The 14,327-nt window shown below is 39.5% G+C and overlaps 1 protein-coding gene across 6 annotated transcripts in view; it reads left to right on the plus strand.

Annotated features, from left to right (window-relative positions):
• FBXL13 (F-box and leucine rich repeat protein 13) overlaps positions 1-14,327 on the plus strand; it is a 168,011-nt gene that overhangs the window by 18,174 nt on the left and 135,510 nt on the right. For all 6 annotated transcript variants that reach the window (XM_039517650.1, XM_039517651.1, XM_039517673.1 and 3 more), the window contains 3 exons: positions 5,441-5,595; positions 7,320-7,429; positions 9,631-9,750. In XM_039517650.1, coding sequence (XP_039373584.1) covers positions 5,441-5,595; positions 7,320-7,429; positions 9,631-9,750 — 385 coding nt within the window. The remainder of the gene's footprint in view (positions 1-5,440; positions 5,596-7,319; positions 7,430-9,630; positions 9,751-14,327) is intronic.

Genomic DNA, 14,327 nt, shown 5'->3' on the forward strand with positions numbered 1-14,327 from the left:
AAATGGTTAAAAATCTTAGTAAAAATCATAAGACTCCTCCATTATTTCAGGTTTCACTGTTATTGACTTTACAATGGGAGTTGGATTAGAACCATAAGATGTTACATTTACAGTAGCTCTCAGCTATATTCAATTAAATTACATTTTGCGTCCAAATTGGAGATTTGTTGGCAAATAAAAGTGCTTTCATAAAGCCTCATTTCAGTCGCTATCTTTCGTATTACTCTTTCAAAGAAAAATACTGTACTATAATTAATAAACAATGTGTGATTCTTTGAGAAAATATTTCTCTTTGGGCTCTGAATACTTCTGCGTCACTTAAGAGAGCAAGAACAATGTTTAATGTATTTTTGTGGAAGGATAAAATGGTTTAGATTTAAATGTTGATTTATATTCTTCTTTCATTTTAGTTTTTATTCACATTGCCAAAGAAACTTAAATAACATTTTAAAACCCCAGTTCAGGAAAGAACTTAAGCATGTTCTTAAATCTAGGGGCAGCCTGTCTATATAAGCCAACTAGGCGGTCGCCAGGATGCCAAGTTAAATGGGGCGCCAAATTTGACTAAAAAAATCATATTAAAAAAAAAAAAGAAAAAAAATTGAAAAAGAGGAAAAAAATACAAATAAAATAATGAAGATGTTATCATTTCAACTCCTGTGTGCGTATGGAGGGAATATTAATTATAATTAATTTCTCTACATTTCTGAGAATTTATTAATATGTCAAATCTTTTATGTACAGCAAAAATCAATAATATTTTAGTGATTTTTTTTTTCAATTTGCAACGTAGGGTCAAGGTGACCCACTCTGCAATTTTGATAAGCAGTAACTCAGCCACAATGAAACACATCCGCCAGTGGCAAGAGCTGCAATGCTAGTGACACCTAACTCAAACATACATCAAGGTGGCATAGCCGGAAATTCATGTAGAGCAGAGAGACTGCGAGCTGATACAGGTCAAATGGTCATTTTAACACACATCACAGGTAGATGATTAAGAATCAAGCGAATACTGTGGAAAATTGTGTTTCTTGGTGCCAAAGAATAAAGAATAACGTCTTTCAGTATTATAAATCCAAAATGTGGGTATCTTTAAGCATTATTAAACCTTAGCATTATTATTGGGCTTTATAATTATGAACTTTTCTGTGTTATAACTGGTTCACATGTAATAAATAAGGTCCATAAAAGAAAAGTAACAGCATTAACGCTTAATAGACTATGAAAGTGATGACGTCACACTCCAAATGGGTAACCGTGAGGAAGGGGATTTCTTTCCAAACAACCAGTGTCGGGTTATAACATCGAAAAAGGTCATTTTGTTTCCGTGTAAACGCTGTAAGTAACTATTTTAATAGATAAGTGAGTGTATGTTACTAATCTGAACCTTTAAGCAGTGAAAAGATGTGTTGGGATGGCTGCAATGTGGTTTAAATCGCCAGTCATGTGGTGTGTCAGCCATCCTTAAGGCTATAAAATGCTTGCCGTCGGGAGCACAGTACATAACAATATTCAAATGCCCCTTGGCAGAAAGAGGGAAAAAAAATCCTCAGGAGCGAAGTATCATAAACGAAAGGCTGAGAAGGAAAAGGACCAAGCAAAACAGCAGGGATCCTTCGTGAAATATCTTCTCTTTAATCCAAATAAACATGGAAGCAGTTCACAGCATCCAGATGAAGGAATTTTACTTGGAGAGGAGGTTAGCTCACATCTGCATGGAAGCAGGTTGGAACATCAAGATGAAGGTATGTTATTTCGAGATGAGGGTAGCTCACATCCACAAAAAAGCAGTTTGGAAACTCCAGATGATGAAAACTTACTTCTAGATGAAGGCAGCTCACAGCATCAGACTGATATTGAAGTGGAGAAAATGTATTCACCTTCAGAGACAAATGCAGAAATTGAAGTAAATGAAGTAGAAGGAAGAAAGGATGAGGAAGTTACAAACAAGTTACAGTATGGGGACCCAACTTCATGGCCCAGATGTGATGACAGTGTGCGGCAAATTCTCGTGGAACATGGACCCAAACAAGTTAATGAATTTCCCTTCTCTAAGGATGGAAGTAAAAGAAAAGTCTCTGCTCAGCATTACAAGAGGAAACTCATTAAAGGGAAAGAAATTCATTGAAACTGGTTAGAGTATTCACTGTCAAAGGACTCTGTGTTTTGCTTTTGCTGCAAGTTGTTTAGAAATCAAGCAATTGGTACATCACTTACTGAAAATGGTTTGAAGGACTGGAAAAACATATCTTCAATTCTCTCTTCACATGAAAAGTACAGAACATTTGGAATGTTTTCAAAATTGGAAAGAACTTGAATTATGATTGAAAAAAGGAAAAACTATTGAAGAAAATTTATGTGTGATCAAGGAAAGAGAAAAATATTGGCAACAAATATTAGAGCATCTGATTGCTTTAGTGAGAGTTCTCAGGGGGCAAAATTTAGCATTCTGTGGCCGCGGTAGAGATGAAAAATTTTACACTCCAGGTAATGGAAACTTTTAAAAATTTGTTGAATACCTAGCTTTGTTTGATCCAGTCATGAAGGAGCATCTACATAAAATAACTGATTATGAAACACAGGTTCATTACTTAGGAAAAAATATGCAGGATGAACTGATTTAAATCCTAGCAAATGCCATTAAAAAGAAAATTGTAGAAGTTGCCCATTCTGCAAAATACTTTTCAATAATACTGGACTGTACACCAGATGTGAGTCATGTTGAACAAATGATCATTCATTTTGTGGTTATGGAAAAGTCTGCAGATGAAGATAATGTTGAAATGCTCATAAAGGAACATTTTGGGGGTTTCATACCACTGAAGGAGATGACTGGAACATTTATGACTGAAACTATTCTACAAGAGCTTGAAACAATGTCATTATCTGTTGAAAACTTACATGGCCAAGGCTATGATAATCGGAGTAATATGAAGGGTAAAGGCAATGGTGTGCAAAGGAGAATGATGGAAATTAATCGTAGGGCCTTTTTCGTTCCTTGCAGTGCGCATTCTCTGAATTTGGTTGTCAGTGATGCTGCTAGATGCTGTTTGGAGGCAAGCAGTTTCTTTGACCTGGTGCAACGTGTTTGTGTTTTTCTCAGGCTCAACATGCCGTTGGGAGATTCTGACTCGCCATGTGAATTCTCTAACTGTGAAACCACTTAGTCAGACAAGACAGGAGAGTCTCACTGATGTCTTGAAGCCTCTTCACTATGAACTTGGAAACATTTATGATACCCTAATTGAAATTTCTGATGATACTACCTTTACTGGATCATCTGGCAATACGGCACATTCAGATGCAGAAGCTCTTGCAAATGGCCTTTCCAAGTTCAAATTTGTGACTTCACTCATTTTGTGGTATAATAGCCTTTTCGAGATTAACCTCACTAGTAAGCAACTTCTGGAAAAGAACTTGAACATACTTTCTGCTATTCAAAAACTGCAGCAAACTAAAAATATTCTGGAGGAATTCAGAAGTGATGAAGGGTTCGAAAGAACACTGGTAGATTCTCTCAAGCTTGCTGAAGCAATAGAGTTTCCAACAGAATTTGAACCAGAGCCAGTTCGCATTCGGCAAAAGAAATAGCAGTTTTCATATGAAGGACGAGACACACCCATTCAGAACCCAAAACAAAGGTTCAAAGTGAATTTCTGCTTTGCAGTCCTTGATACTGCTATACACTCGGTTGATGAAAGATTTCAACAGATGCAGCAGCTAGAGTCAGTATTTGGCTCTCTGTATGATATCCACAGCTTGCAAAAGAAAACAGCAAAACAGATAAGATAATTTTGTATAAAACTGGAGTCAGCATTGACTCAAGAAAATTCAAAAGACATTGATGCTACAGATTTGTGTAGTGAGCTTCAGGCTTTTTCAAGACGATTTAAGAAACCTTCCACTCCTGAAGAAGTACTGAAGTTTGTTTGTGAAAATAAACTCACAGACAGTTTTCCAAACATTTTTATAGCTCTATGCAGTCTTTTAACCTTTCCAGTTTCCGTAGCTAGTGAGGAATATAGCTTCTCAAAGTTAAAATTGATAAAAACATATCTGCGTTCAACAGTGGTGCAAAAGAGACTTGTTGGACTTTCAACAAGGTCAATAGAGCGTGAAATAGCTGGAAAACTGGATCTAAAAGAACTAGTGACTGAATTTTCAAAACTTAAAGCAAGAAAAGTCATGTTTTAAGAGCACAGAGTGTGTTTTATTCGGAGTGTTTTGTAAATACAGGTTAAAGTTCATTGAAGAGTTTTTAAATTTTTTTCTATATTGGATGTGGTGTAATGGAAGTTAAAGCAGGATAGCGCAATGGATGATTTTGGATTTGTAATAATAAAATCTATAATTAACATTTGTAATGCATTTTTATTTGAAATCGGACTGAAATATCATCTAGCTGTCGTCTACAAATCTATTCTGAAAATTTTGTGTCTCTATTTTATCTGATCTCAGAATCATTGGTTGGACAGAGGGATGGACAAACTGAATAATTAAGCCTCTGTTTTAAAAAAAACTTGTAAAAAACATTCAAAGGAAAAAAGGGGCAAAATGTTTCCCAGTTTGCCAAAAACCTCAGCCTATATCTGCCCATGGGCAGGGGCGGCTCTAGGAATCCCGCCGCCCCAAGCAGGGCGGCGTGCCGCGGGGCACGCTCTGGCGGTGCCGGTCCCGCGGCTCCGGGGGACCTCTGGCAGATGTGCCTGCGGAGGTTCCGCTGGTCCCGCGGCTCCGGTGGAGCTTCCGCAGGCACATCTGCGGGAGGTCCACCCGAGCCGCGGGACCAGCGAACCCTCCGCAGTCATGCCTGCGGGAGGTCCTCCGAAGCCACGGCTCCGGTGGACCTCCCGCAGGCATGACTGCGGAAGGTCCGCCAGAGCCGGCTGCCGCTCTGCTGGCAAAATGCTGCCCCAAGGGTGGGGGGGCGCTGATTGCATGGTTTGCCTAGTGTGCCAGTTGCTGGCAGCTAGTCTACGGCCGTCCCTTCTTAAATCCATCACTATTTGAGAAATTGCTTATACACAGGCTTAACATTAAGCATGTGTTTAAGTTCCGTTGCTTTCATGTGCTTACGTGCCTTTCTTGAATACGGATACTTTCTTGAATCAGGGTCTCAATAATCACATACTAGCTGGAGCAAGTAATGAATAGAATCAGTCAGATATTTTACAAACTGATGATGTAACATATTAATTGAAGGCAGAAACTTTATGAAAAACGGTATGGCTTGGCGGAACTATTATTGAAATATATCAGCCATAAGAATTGTATTGGAAAAAATGACCACCATCATGTGACTTAGTTCGAGCCATTAAGTTTATGTTCATCAGCTTATCTTCCAAATGCTTTGTATTAAGTTGCAGAGTTTTATGCATTTTATTCCATCCAAGTCAGAAACATTAATAAAATTATTAACTGTGCCTTAACATTGCAGAGAATGGATGCAATATTGTCTGTTGCAAAAAAACAGTAGAGCACTTGTAAAGCGGAAGATAGCTGTTGCAGCAGCCCATTATGACACCAGAATAACCAGAGTAGTAGTACAGAAGTGGAGAGCTTGGGTACAGTTTCGCAAGGAACAAATAGCATGTAAGTCTTACAAGCTGCTTTGCATAAACAAAATACAATTTATATACTATAAGCTTAATAATATTTGAGCAACACAGAAGCTGTGAGTCTTTGAACTCTTTTGTGCATGCAGCTCATTAATAACGTTGCATACTCAGTTATTCACAGAGTTTTAAATTATTGTAAGTATTGGTGCAGTGTTCTCATAGGACAAAAATAGATCTTGTATGTCTCACTTCAGAGAAAATAATTTTTTTTCTTGTATAAAATTATTTTTGGAGTTTTGAGTTTGATGAAAAAGAAGACGTGAAATTGTTATTTTTAGGGATCTAATTCTAAGGTCTAGTGTCAGGACTGCTTTAATAGAGGATCTGTTTTTAAACAGTAACATCAAAATCCTGGTTGCAGAGCTGGTATACTTTAAATCCATGTCAAACTCTGCATGACTTTTAAAAGGTCATTGAATTATTTATAAACATTTAATTTGTAAGAGTTCTTGTGACCCAAAGACCAGGTAAATAGTTTAAAGGTCTTTTAAATTGTTCAGTTTATTCATTTTCACTTTCAAGATAATTTAGTTTGTGTGTGTAAAAACAGTGACATAAATTTAGTGTGAACATTTTTAGGATATAGTTAAAATATCAAAATGTACAATTGAGAATTCTTCTTGCAGTCTTTACTTAAAACAAATAGTCCCATTGAGTTAAATGTGACTACTCATGTGAGCAAGAACTATTGGGGTGAGTTAAAGTTTTCAAGGTTGGGAATAAAATGCCAAATTCTGCTCTCAGATACAGGTGGAACTTATGTTGGTACCCATTCAAACTGGAGAACAGAATTTGGCTCATATATTTGTACAGTGTCTTCTGTATGTGAAGTATAAAACTTATTTAAAATCTGTTGAAAAATATGTAGTTTTAAAGGAAAAAGACACCAAATAAAAAGCTGCATATAAACCCAATTTAAAAGATACAAGAATTTGTGTTGGAAATGAAAGTGACAGCTTTTAAGAAAATTCTTTGGAGGGTAATCACGATGATACAAGATAAAATCTACCAGTTTTATAGTAACATGTAGTTCTACAGTCCTTTTTAAACCATTTCCATTCTGAAACTAGGTCAAGTTTATTAAGAATCAGATCTTTTAAATTGAAAATTCAGACCAGACATACTGGACAAGGAACTATAGCATTTAAAACAGGAAATATAAAACAAAACTTTCATAGCGATTACGTTAAGACTACATTTTTTAATTATATTGAAAACACTAATCTGCCTTTATTATTCTTGAACCTGCACGCTCTCAAAATGTTACATGTAAAGTGAGTGAGTGAGTTATGTCCTGTTCCATTTCACTGAGGACAGCGTACATTTTTTTCCTCCGCTCTGACGGACTCTTCAAACTTGCTACTTGTTCTGGAATTTAAGAATTGATGAATTTACTGTTTTTTGGCAGATCCAACCTGCAGATTAATCATGCCTCTATAGATAGCTATTAAAATAAGATCATATAACACTTTTTCGCTTTGTCTGGAAACGTAGTGTATTTGTATGAACCAGTACATATGCTGTGAGAGTGTTGTTGCTGCTTGTTTCATTATAAAGAACAAAGCTGTGGACAGTTATAAATCCGTAGAGATGGTTGTATACAGAACTGCATTTCATCAAAGGCATTTAACTGAAACATTTATTCAGAAATGAGGTCCTTGCTTTCATAACTTTTGTAATCAAATACTTTTTTTCTAGTGGCAGCAATGAGGATACAAAAGATCTTTAATGACAGTTTGCACAAAATTATCCTAAGGGCGTGGCATGCAGAGGCTCAGAGTTCCGCAAAAACAAAAGCATATTTTGAGGTACATTACATAGAATTTTAAATATAACATGCTGAATGATTAAACAATATATCTCCATGAACTGAAGCTGCTGTGGGAAAGCAAGCCTTGGTACATAAAATTAAAATGAGCCATTCTACTATACTACTGCTACCATTGTGCTTACTTAGTACTTAGGTAACGCTGCATTTTCAAAGCACTGTGCAAACAATTTGTTAAACATGAAATCCTTTTAATGCTGGACTTGCTTTGCAGGGTTGCAGTTTTTATGGTTCTTAAAAATTATCTTCTCAGACTTTCACCGCTCTAAAAATATATTCTGAGTGCTTCCATTGTTTGTGATATTGTAAACATAAGGGAAATTTTCCATCAACAGAATACTTTTCAACTGCAATTAAAAGGTAACTTAATATTTTAAAAAAAAATATAGGCCAATTTAAGGAAAGCTGAATCAAGGAGGTGTAAGTACTCCCCTCTATGTCAGCAAAACCCATTAGCTCAAGAGGGATAGACAGTGTTTCTGTCTCTGTTTTAGTATGTTTGTCTGCATTACAATATTTTATTGTGTTTGAACACGATTCTGAAGATACGAGTGAACTGACATGATGCTGACCATGACTTAGCAGTCACTGTAGACCAGGACAAATCATGCTCAGACATTGTATCAGCTAACCATAATTAAGCCAGGATACAATGCTGAACATGATTTGTCCCAGTCTTCACTGACAAGTTGTGGTCACCGTCATGTCAGCTAACTCGATTCTTGACAGTCTTGTTCAACTTTAGTTAATATTGATAGAAGGTATGAATCCTTTGTGGGCAGCTTTAATTTCCATTGGAGCTCCACTGATGGGAATCCCTGGAGTGAGATACTCCATTAACTGACTTCTTGGCTGCCCTAGCCAGGAGCCTTTTTCAGACCGCACTTTTGGTAAGTCTGGGCTCCTTAAAGCCTCCTGCCCCATTAAGAGGAACTGCAGGTACTTTGTGCTAACAATCTTTTTACCCTCTTCACATACTTTGCTACCAACGTATTCTGTCGCTGTTTACCTCAGCCCACAGTGAATTGGGTCTGTTTTGGTATATGTAAACAAGTATCTGGAATACTTAGGACCAGTATCCCAGTAGATCACAGTTGGATTTGCATTCATAGGATACTGTCTCATTTGCATTGTGAGGCTGGAAACCTTGGTTTTTTATCATTGAGGAGTGCACAAATAACCTACTAATGCACAGCTGCTTATGGATTCTTATTATTAGAATATAGCTCCTTTTTTTTTTCTTAAAAAAAAATCCAGCAATGTATCCTTCCCATATGAAAAGTAGTTCCTCTTGAAAGGGTAAGATAACATGTTAGAGAAAAGATTATAAACACTCCTTTCTCGATTATTTTGAATGTATTGATGCATTCATTTTTGGTTTCTTTTACTAAGGTTACCTGGACTATTTAGGCTCCTTCTCCTTCTTCCATGCCCATGGTTACCATTTCAGCTGCAATTTTTGTCCATTCTGCCACTTCAGTTATCATTTTCTGTTGAAAACATTGTGGCCTTAATCCTTCAATGGATTTGGGGAATGAATGCACAGGGATGGAGCCTTTGCAGGATGGGGCCCTAAATGACTGGAAAAGCTCAATTTAGGCCCTGATCCTTTAGCCCTTGAAGTCAACAACAACGCTCTCATTCACTTCCATGTTGCAGGGACAGGCTCTTCGTTATTATAATAGGAAATAATTTAAAAAAGCCGGAGAGATACAAACTGTTGTCTGAAGGATAACTGTGCTCATGGGGGAAAGACACAATCTAAAACTGCCATTTTCCCCCACCTGTTCTTCCCTTCTTCCTAATCTCGCTCCCCAATTTTCCTTCTCTTTCTCTTGCTTTCATCTTCCCTTCTACTTCTCTTTTGCACAGCAAATAGCTATATTTCTGCTGTACTGTATGTACAAACTAGTATAAAACAGGTGCTCTAAAATGCACAGTACATGTATTTGTAAAATACCTCATGAACTTCATCATGATATTGTTGGAGTAATATACATTGTTCTTATTTTATTAAGTAGATTTTTAAATCTATGTGAATTAAAAAACCTAATTTAATTTAGAAATGTTGATATATCAATTGGGTCTTTTTTATAATATCTCAGAACGTATTCAATTAGAAAAGATGACACTTTAATTTGGATAAGGATAGTTATACTTCTGTTGTGTTATTTTTTTCAGCGTTTGGTAAAGGGAGACCAGGAAGAATATTTTGATAAACAGGATGATGTACAATATTCTTCTACCTCAGAAACAGTCACAGATGAGATATCAAATATACCAGAAAGAGCAGTATTACAGGTTGGTAAAAATTTGTGTAACTGATGGAGTTTTATTTGATACAGTGTTTAAAGAAAAGGACTGAATTATCTGTTAGTGATTGTGGCACTTTTTGCCAGTAAAACCCAGTGTGATGCGGATACAAACCTCACACTGACTAGAAAAGGGTTAATGAACTGCTGTGGGCTGAGTCAGTCCTACCCTGCTGCATCTGCAAGAGGTATCAGGATTGGAGGGAGGGGTTAAAGATGGAGAGCCCAGCTCAGCTGTCAGGGAAGGAGAGCAGAACTCTAGCTCTCACTTCATGGCAGAAGCCTGCTTGAGAGACAGATGCCTTTCAGGGCCTCCCTGAGGAAAGGTAGGCCGTATGCAAGACGACTGTGATGATTTGCTACCAGTGCCTTGCTGCTTGTTGCTGGGTAAGAGTGCTGCAGGTGGTGCCCCACCTGAAGCAGGTGACAGCCAAATGAAAACCCTTTGTCTTGTGTACATAACTGGGAACCCAGCAGATGTTGGCTATGGGCCCAGGAGCGATCTAGGGTGGTCAACTTTCTAATAGCTGAAAACTGGACATCCTGCCCTGCCCCTTGCCCCAGCTCTTTCCCCTGAGGCCCTGCTCCTGGTCCACCTCTTTCTCCAACACCCTGCCCCGTGCTCAGTCTTTGTATTCATCGGGCACAATGTGAGCACCAAGATGCATAATTCATTTATAAAACACTCTTTATAAAAAGAGTGAGTACATTTTCCACAGTAGTACAAATACAATTCTACATATTTCTAGTGATGTTCTCTATAAGGATAGCTGTTTTAAAATTGGGTTAAAAAATCAGGTGGATTAATAAAATGCAGTTGTGCATTGTCTGAAAAGTCAAACTTGTGTTAAATGTTCCTGATCTGATTAGTAAGAGAAATGCATTGTGGGGGTTATTTTTTTGGATTTTTTAGTTTCTTAGGTTTATTGCTGTAATAACATTCTCAGTTGCATCTTCAATGCATGCTCCACTCTCTTGCATCATGTGGGGATATGGCCATGTTGGAGATGAGTGACAATTTTACTCTGTTCATCTTGGTGGAGTGGCAAGAAATTGTATGTCTCTGAGAGCCTGGTGGAGGGGATATCTAAAAGGCTATGAACCTTCATAGTTTGGGGCATGAGCCAACCTCTAACTGTTGCCCCTACTTGGGAACCCCATAAGAGCAATGTGATTTTTTTTCTTTGCACTTTCCTCTCATTGGGACACAGTGGGGCGGAGAGGGGCATCGGTCCCTGCAGCAAGGGGTTGGGGAGAAGTAATGGAGGCACAGTGGGGCGGAAGGGGGGAATCGGTCCCCAGAGTGAGGGGCCAGGGTGGGGGCAATCAGGGCACAGCAGAGTGGAGGGGGTTAGTCCCCAGAGTAGGAGGCTGGGGTGGGGGCATGGTGGGGTGGGGGGTCAGTCCCTGGAGTAAGGGGCTGGAGCAGGAAAATTGAGGCAGAGAGGGGGGGCAGACTGGCTGTGCTGACCGGACACTTCCAAATCCCCTTTTCAAATGGACTGTCTGGTCTAAAACTGAACATCTGGCAAAACTGTTATCATCAAGGGATCCCCTTGAACTGGTGCTGAAAATGTTTTGACCTTCTCTGACACATTTGCAAGTTTTAGTTTGGCTTTGCTGTACAGAATTCACTAATTATATACAACAAAAATATAAACATATGTATTTTTATAGGACACCTTGTTTTCTTTCTTGCATGCATTTGTCCACTCATTTAAACATAAATACAGTTCACAGTGTAACCATGTTTTCAGTTTTAACATCTGATTCTGTAAAGACTTATGCAGTAGTCCCACTGAAGTCACATCTGCAAGCCTTTGCTAGATCTGGTCTTAATTTCTAGATCCTGTCCATCAAAACTACAACAAACATTTGGTTCCTCTTTGCATGACTGTCCACATGGATTTTACTCTTGGTCCCCCTGCATGGGAGACTGGATTCTCTTGGCCTGCACTGTCTGTTAGGGCCATGCCTGAACCCTAGATATCCTTGTGCCCTCCTTCCCCACTCAAGGGCATAAAGAGCAGAGGAGGTCCAGTTCCTTCTTACTGCCCAAGGCAGTGAAATGGAATGTTTAGTATGTTTGCTTTCTCTGCATACTGTGCTAGTGTAGTTAGTAATCTTAGTACTTGGTAGTTATTATTATTTCATATAGTTAGATACTTATTCCCCATTGGCTAAAAAAATAAATATTTAGTTGCAGTTTAAGCTAGACTCCCGCTCCTGTATAGGCGTGCTAGCAACATGGCAGAAGCTAAATCTCCAGGATTCAAGACCTGACCCTCAGATGAAGGATTGATGCCTGTGAGCAGCACTTCCAGTGCTTGCCCAGCCTAGGAGAGGGACACATTTCTGAGCAATGCTCCGTGTATTGTTCCTTCTCTAAGTGCACTTGTGAGCTAGAGGAGCCTGCATGAAACCGGTCCTCCTCAAAGATTCAATGCTTGCCTCCTCAGACATTGAGAGGAAGGTCAGAGCTAGGCCACGTCACTGGTCGGTCCCTCTAAGTTAGTTCTCCAGTGAGCCAAGATTTCAGCCTGAGCAGCCAGACCCCTCCTTCTAAGAGGCTTCAGTTGTCTACCTGTATTCCAATGTCAATGACATGTGATGGGGGGAAAAGGACCACTACTCCAGGGATGGGCCAAGGCATAGGTCACTTTCTCCAGTGTTTAGTAAGTCAAGACATGAGTCAGACTTTTGGCTCATCTTGGGCTTAGTCTCCTAAGGGTCAAAAGACTGACAAGGCCCCTTCAAGTACCTGATACCAATTAGTAAAAATGCCAGAGGACCCACTAAAATCTACGGCCAACACATATCTTGGTACTGAACTTGGCACCAGGTGCCTCGGTACCTAGAGCCTTGATACTAAGCGCCTCAGTTCTTGGTATCTACCATCTGTATACTGGACATCTCAGACCCATGTTCCTTCATATCCAGTAAACTCTGCACTGTCTATGATAGTACCCAAATGATTTATGGTACCAAATGACTATAATTGTGGGCCTAGTACTGGAGTCATATATCCTAGCGAGGCTGAAAGTGGTAATATCGAAGCTACTAATTTCTGAACTGTCAGTACAAGAAGTTAAGGGGGTATCTCTAGTACTATCCTCTCCCACTCAGAGGCAGCACACTCCAGATAAAATGGCCCCACCCTTGGATGAAATATACTGAATAATCAACTGCCTCCAGAGCTAGGTGCCTTTCCCCAAAGAGGCAGTATAGGCCATTGCAGCTGTGTCAGCTGATGCAGCCTCAGATCCTGGAAAGGCAGAAAAGATCCAACTGCTGCAGAGGGAAGAATATCTTGTCCCTGGTGCAATCTCCTTATCTTCCCCAGAAGATACCTTTCCATGAACCTTTCCATTCCTGCCTCAGTGGATTAAGGTGTCCCAGGAAGGACCTAGTCAAGCACATGGCAGAGACCCTGGATATATGACTGGAAGAAGAACCCATAAACTCCTGCACATCTTGTATCCTTTCATACCTGGCCAGTTTGCTTTGCCTATAAATGAGGGACTGTCAGAGCCTGTGAAAGACCTGTGGTACACACCAACATGTATTCCAGCCACATCCAAGCAAGTTGACAGGATGTACCAGGTCCCCTCCAGGAGATCTTAATACCTTCATTCCCTCTTGTTTGATTTTAGTGGCTTCTGTTCAGGAAAGGTCAAAACAACAAGGAACTCCCCAAATCCTTAACCAGAGAGAAGGACTCAAAAAAGTTAGATATCTTTGCATGTAAGGTGTCCTCCTTGGCCACTCTCTAAATCCATGTGACTAATTCGCAGGCCAACGTCTCCATGATTACTTAAACAGGGGGATAAGTTGTCTCAGTTTGTGAACAAGTTACCAAAGGAACATCAAGAGTAACTGATGGAGGAACAATTGATTTGCCTGGACTTCCTTAGGGTATCCCTGTAACATACTGTGCACAAAGAGCACATTACAGGAAATGTATTGAAATATGCATCTATGCAGCAGACAGTGCCTGGACATGTTGCCCATTAGAAGTCCTCTCCTGCTGTAAAGACTCTTCAGGTATGCAACAGAGTACCATTCTCTTCACTTCTTCCTACCAAAATTTGAGTGAGAGATGCCTCCACTCAGGAATGGGGGCTACTTTAGGTCACCTCCAGATTCAGGAATGATGGAAGCTTGTTGTCACATAAACATCCTAGAGCACATATCCATCTGCTTGACATGCAAAGCATTCTACATCTTCTCCATGGGTTCACAGCATAAGTGACAACAGAACACCAAAGCTATGTATTGTGTCAACAAGATGATCTCCACTTTGTCAGGATGTCATCTGGCTCTGGAAGTGTCCATTCCAGATCAAACCACACCAGTGGCTCTGCACCCCCCCATTTCACTTTATTTACAGAGATGTTCGACATTTTGGTGAGCCCTCTGAGCTTGGTATTCCATTGCAACTGTCCCCCCTTTCCTTCTCTCTTGTCAGCCCTGTCCCAAGAGTGGCACCCATGTCTTGAAGAAAGTATGGACACTTACCTTACAGTCACTGAGGTTCTTTGAGAGGTGTTGTCCACATGGATTCCA

This window comes from Mauremys reevesii, linkage group 1 (genome assembly GCF_016161935.1).
Source record: "Mauremys reevesii isolate NIE-2019 linkage group 1, ASM1616193v1, whole genome shotgun sequence".
Classification (NCBI taxonomy): Eukaryota; Metazoa; Chordata; order Testudines; family Geoemydidae; genus Mauremys; species Mauremys reevesii.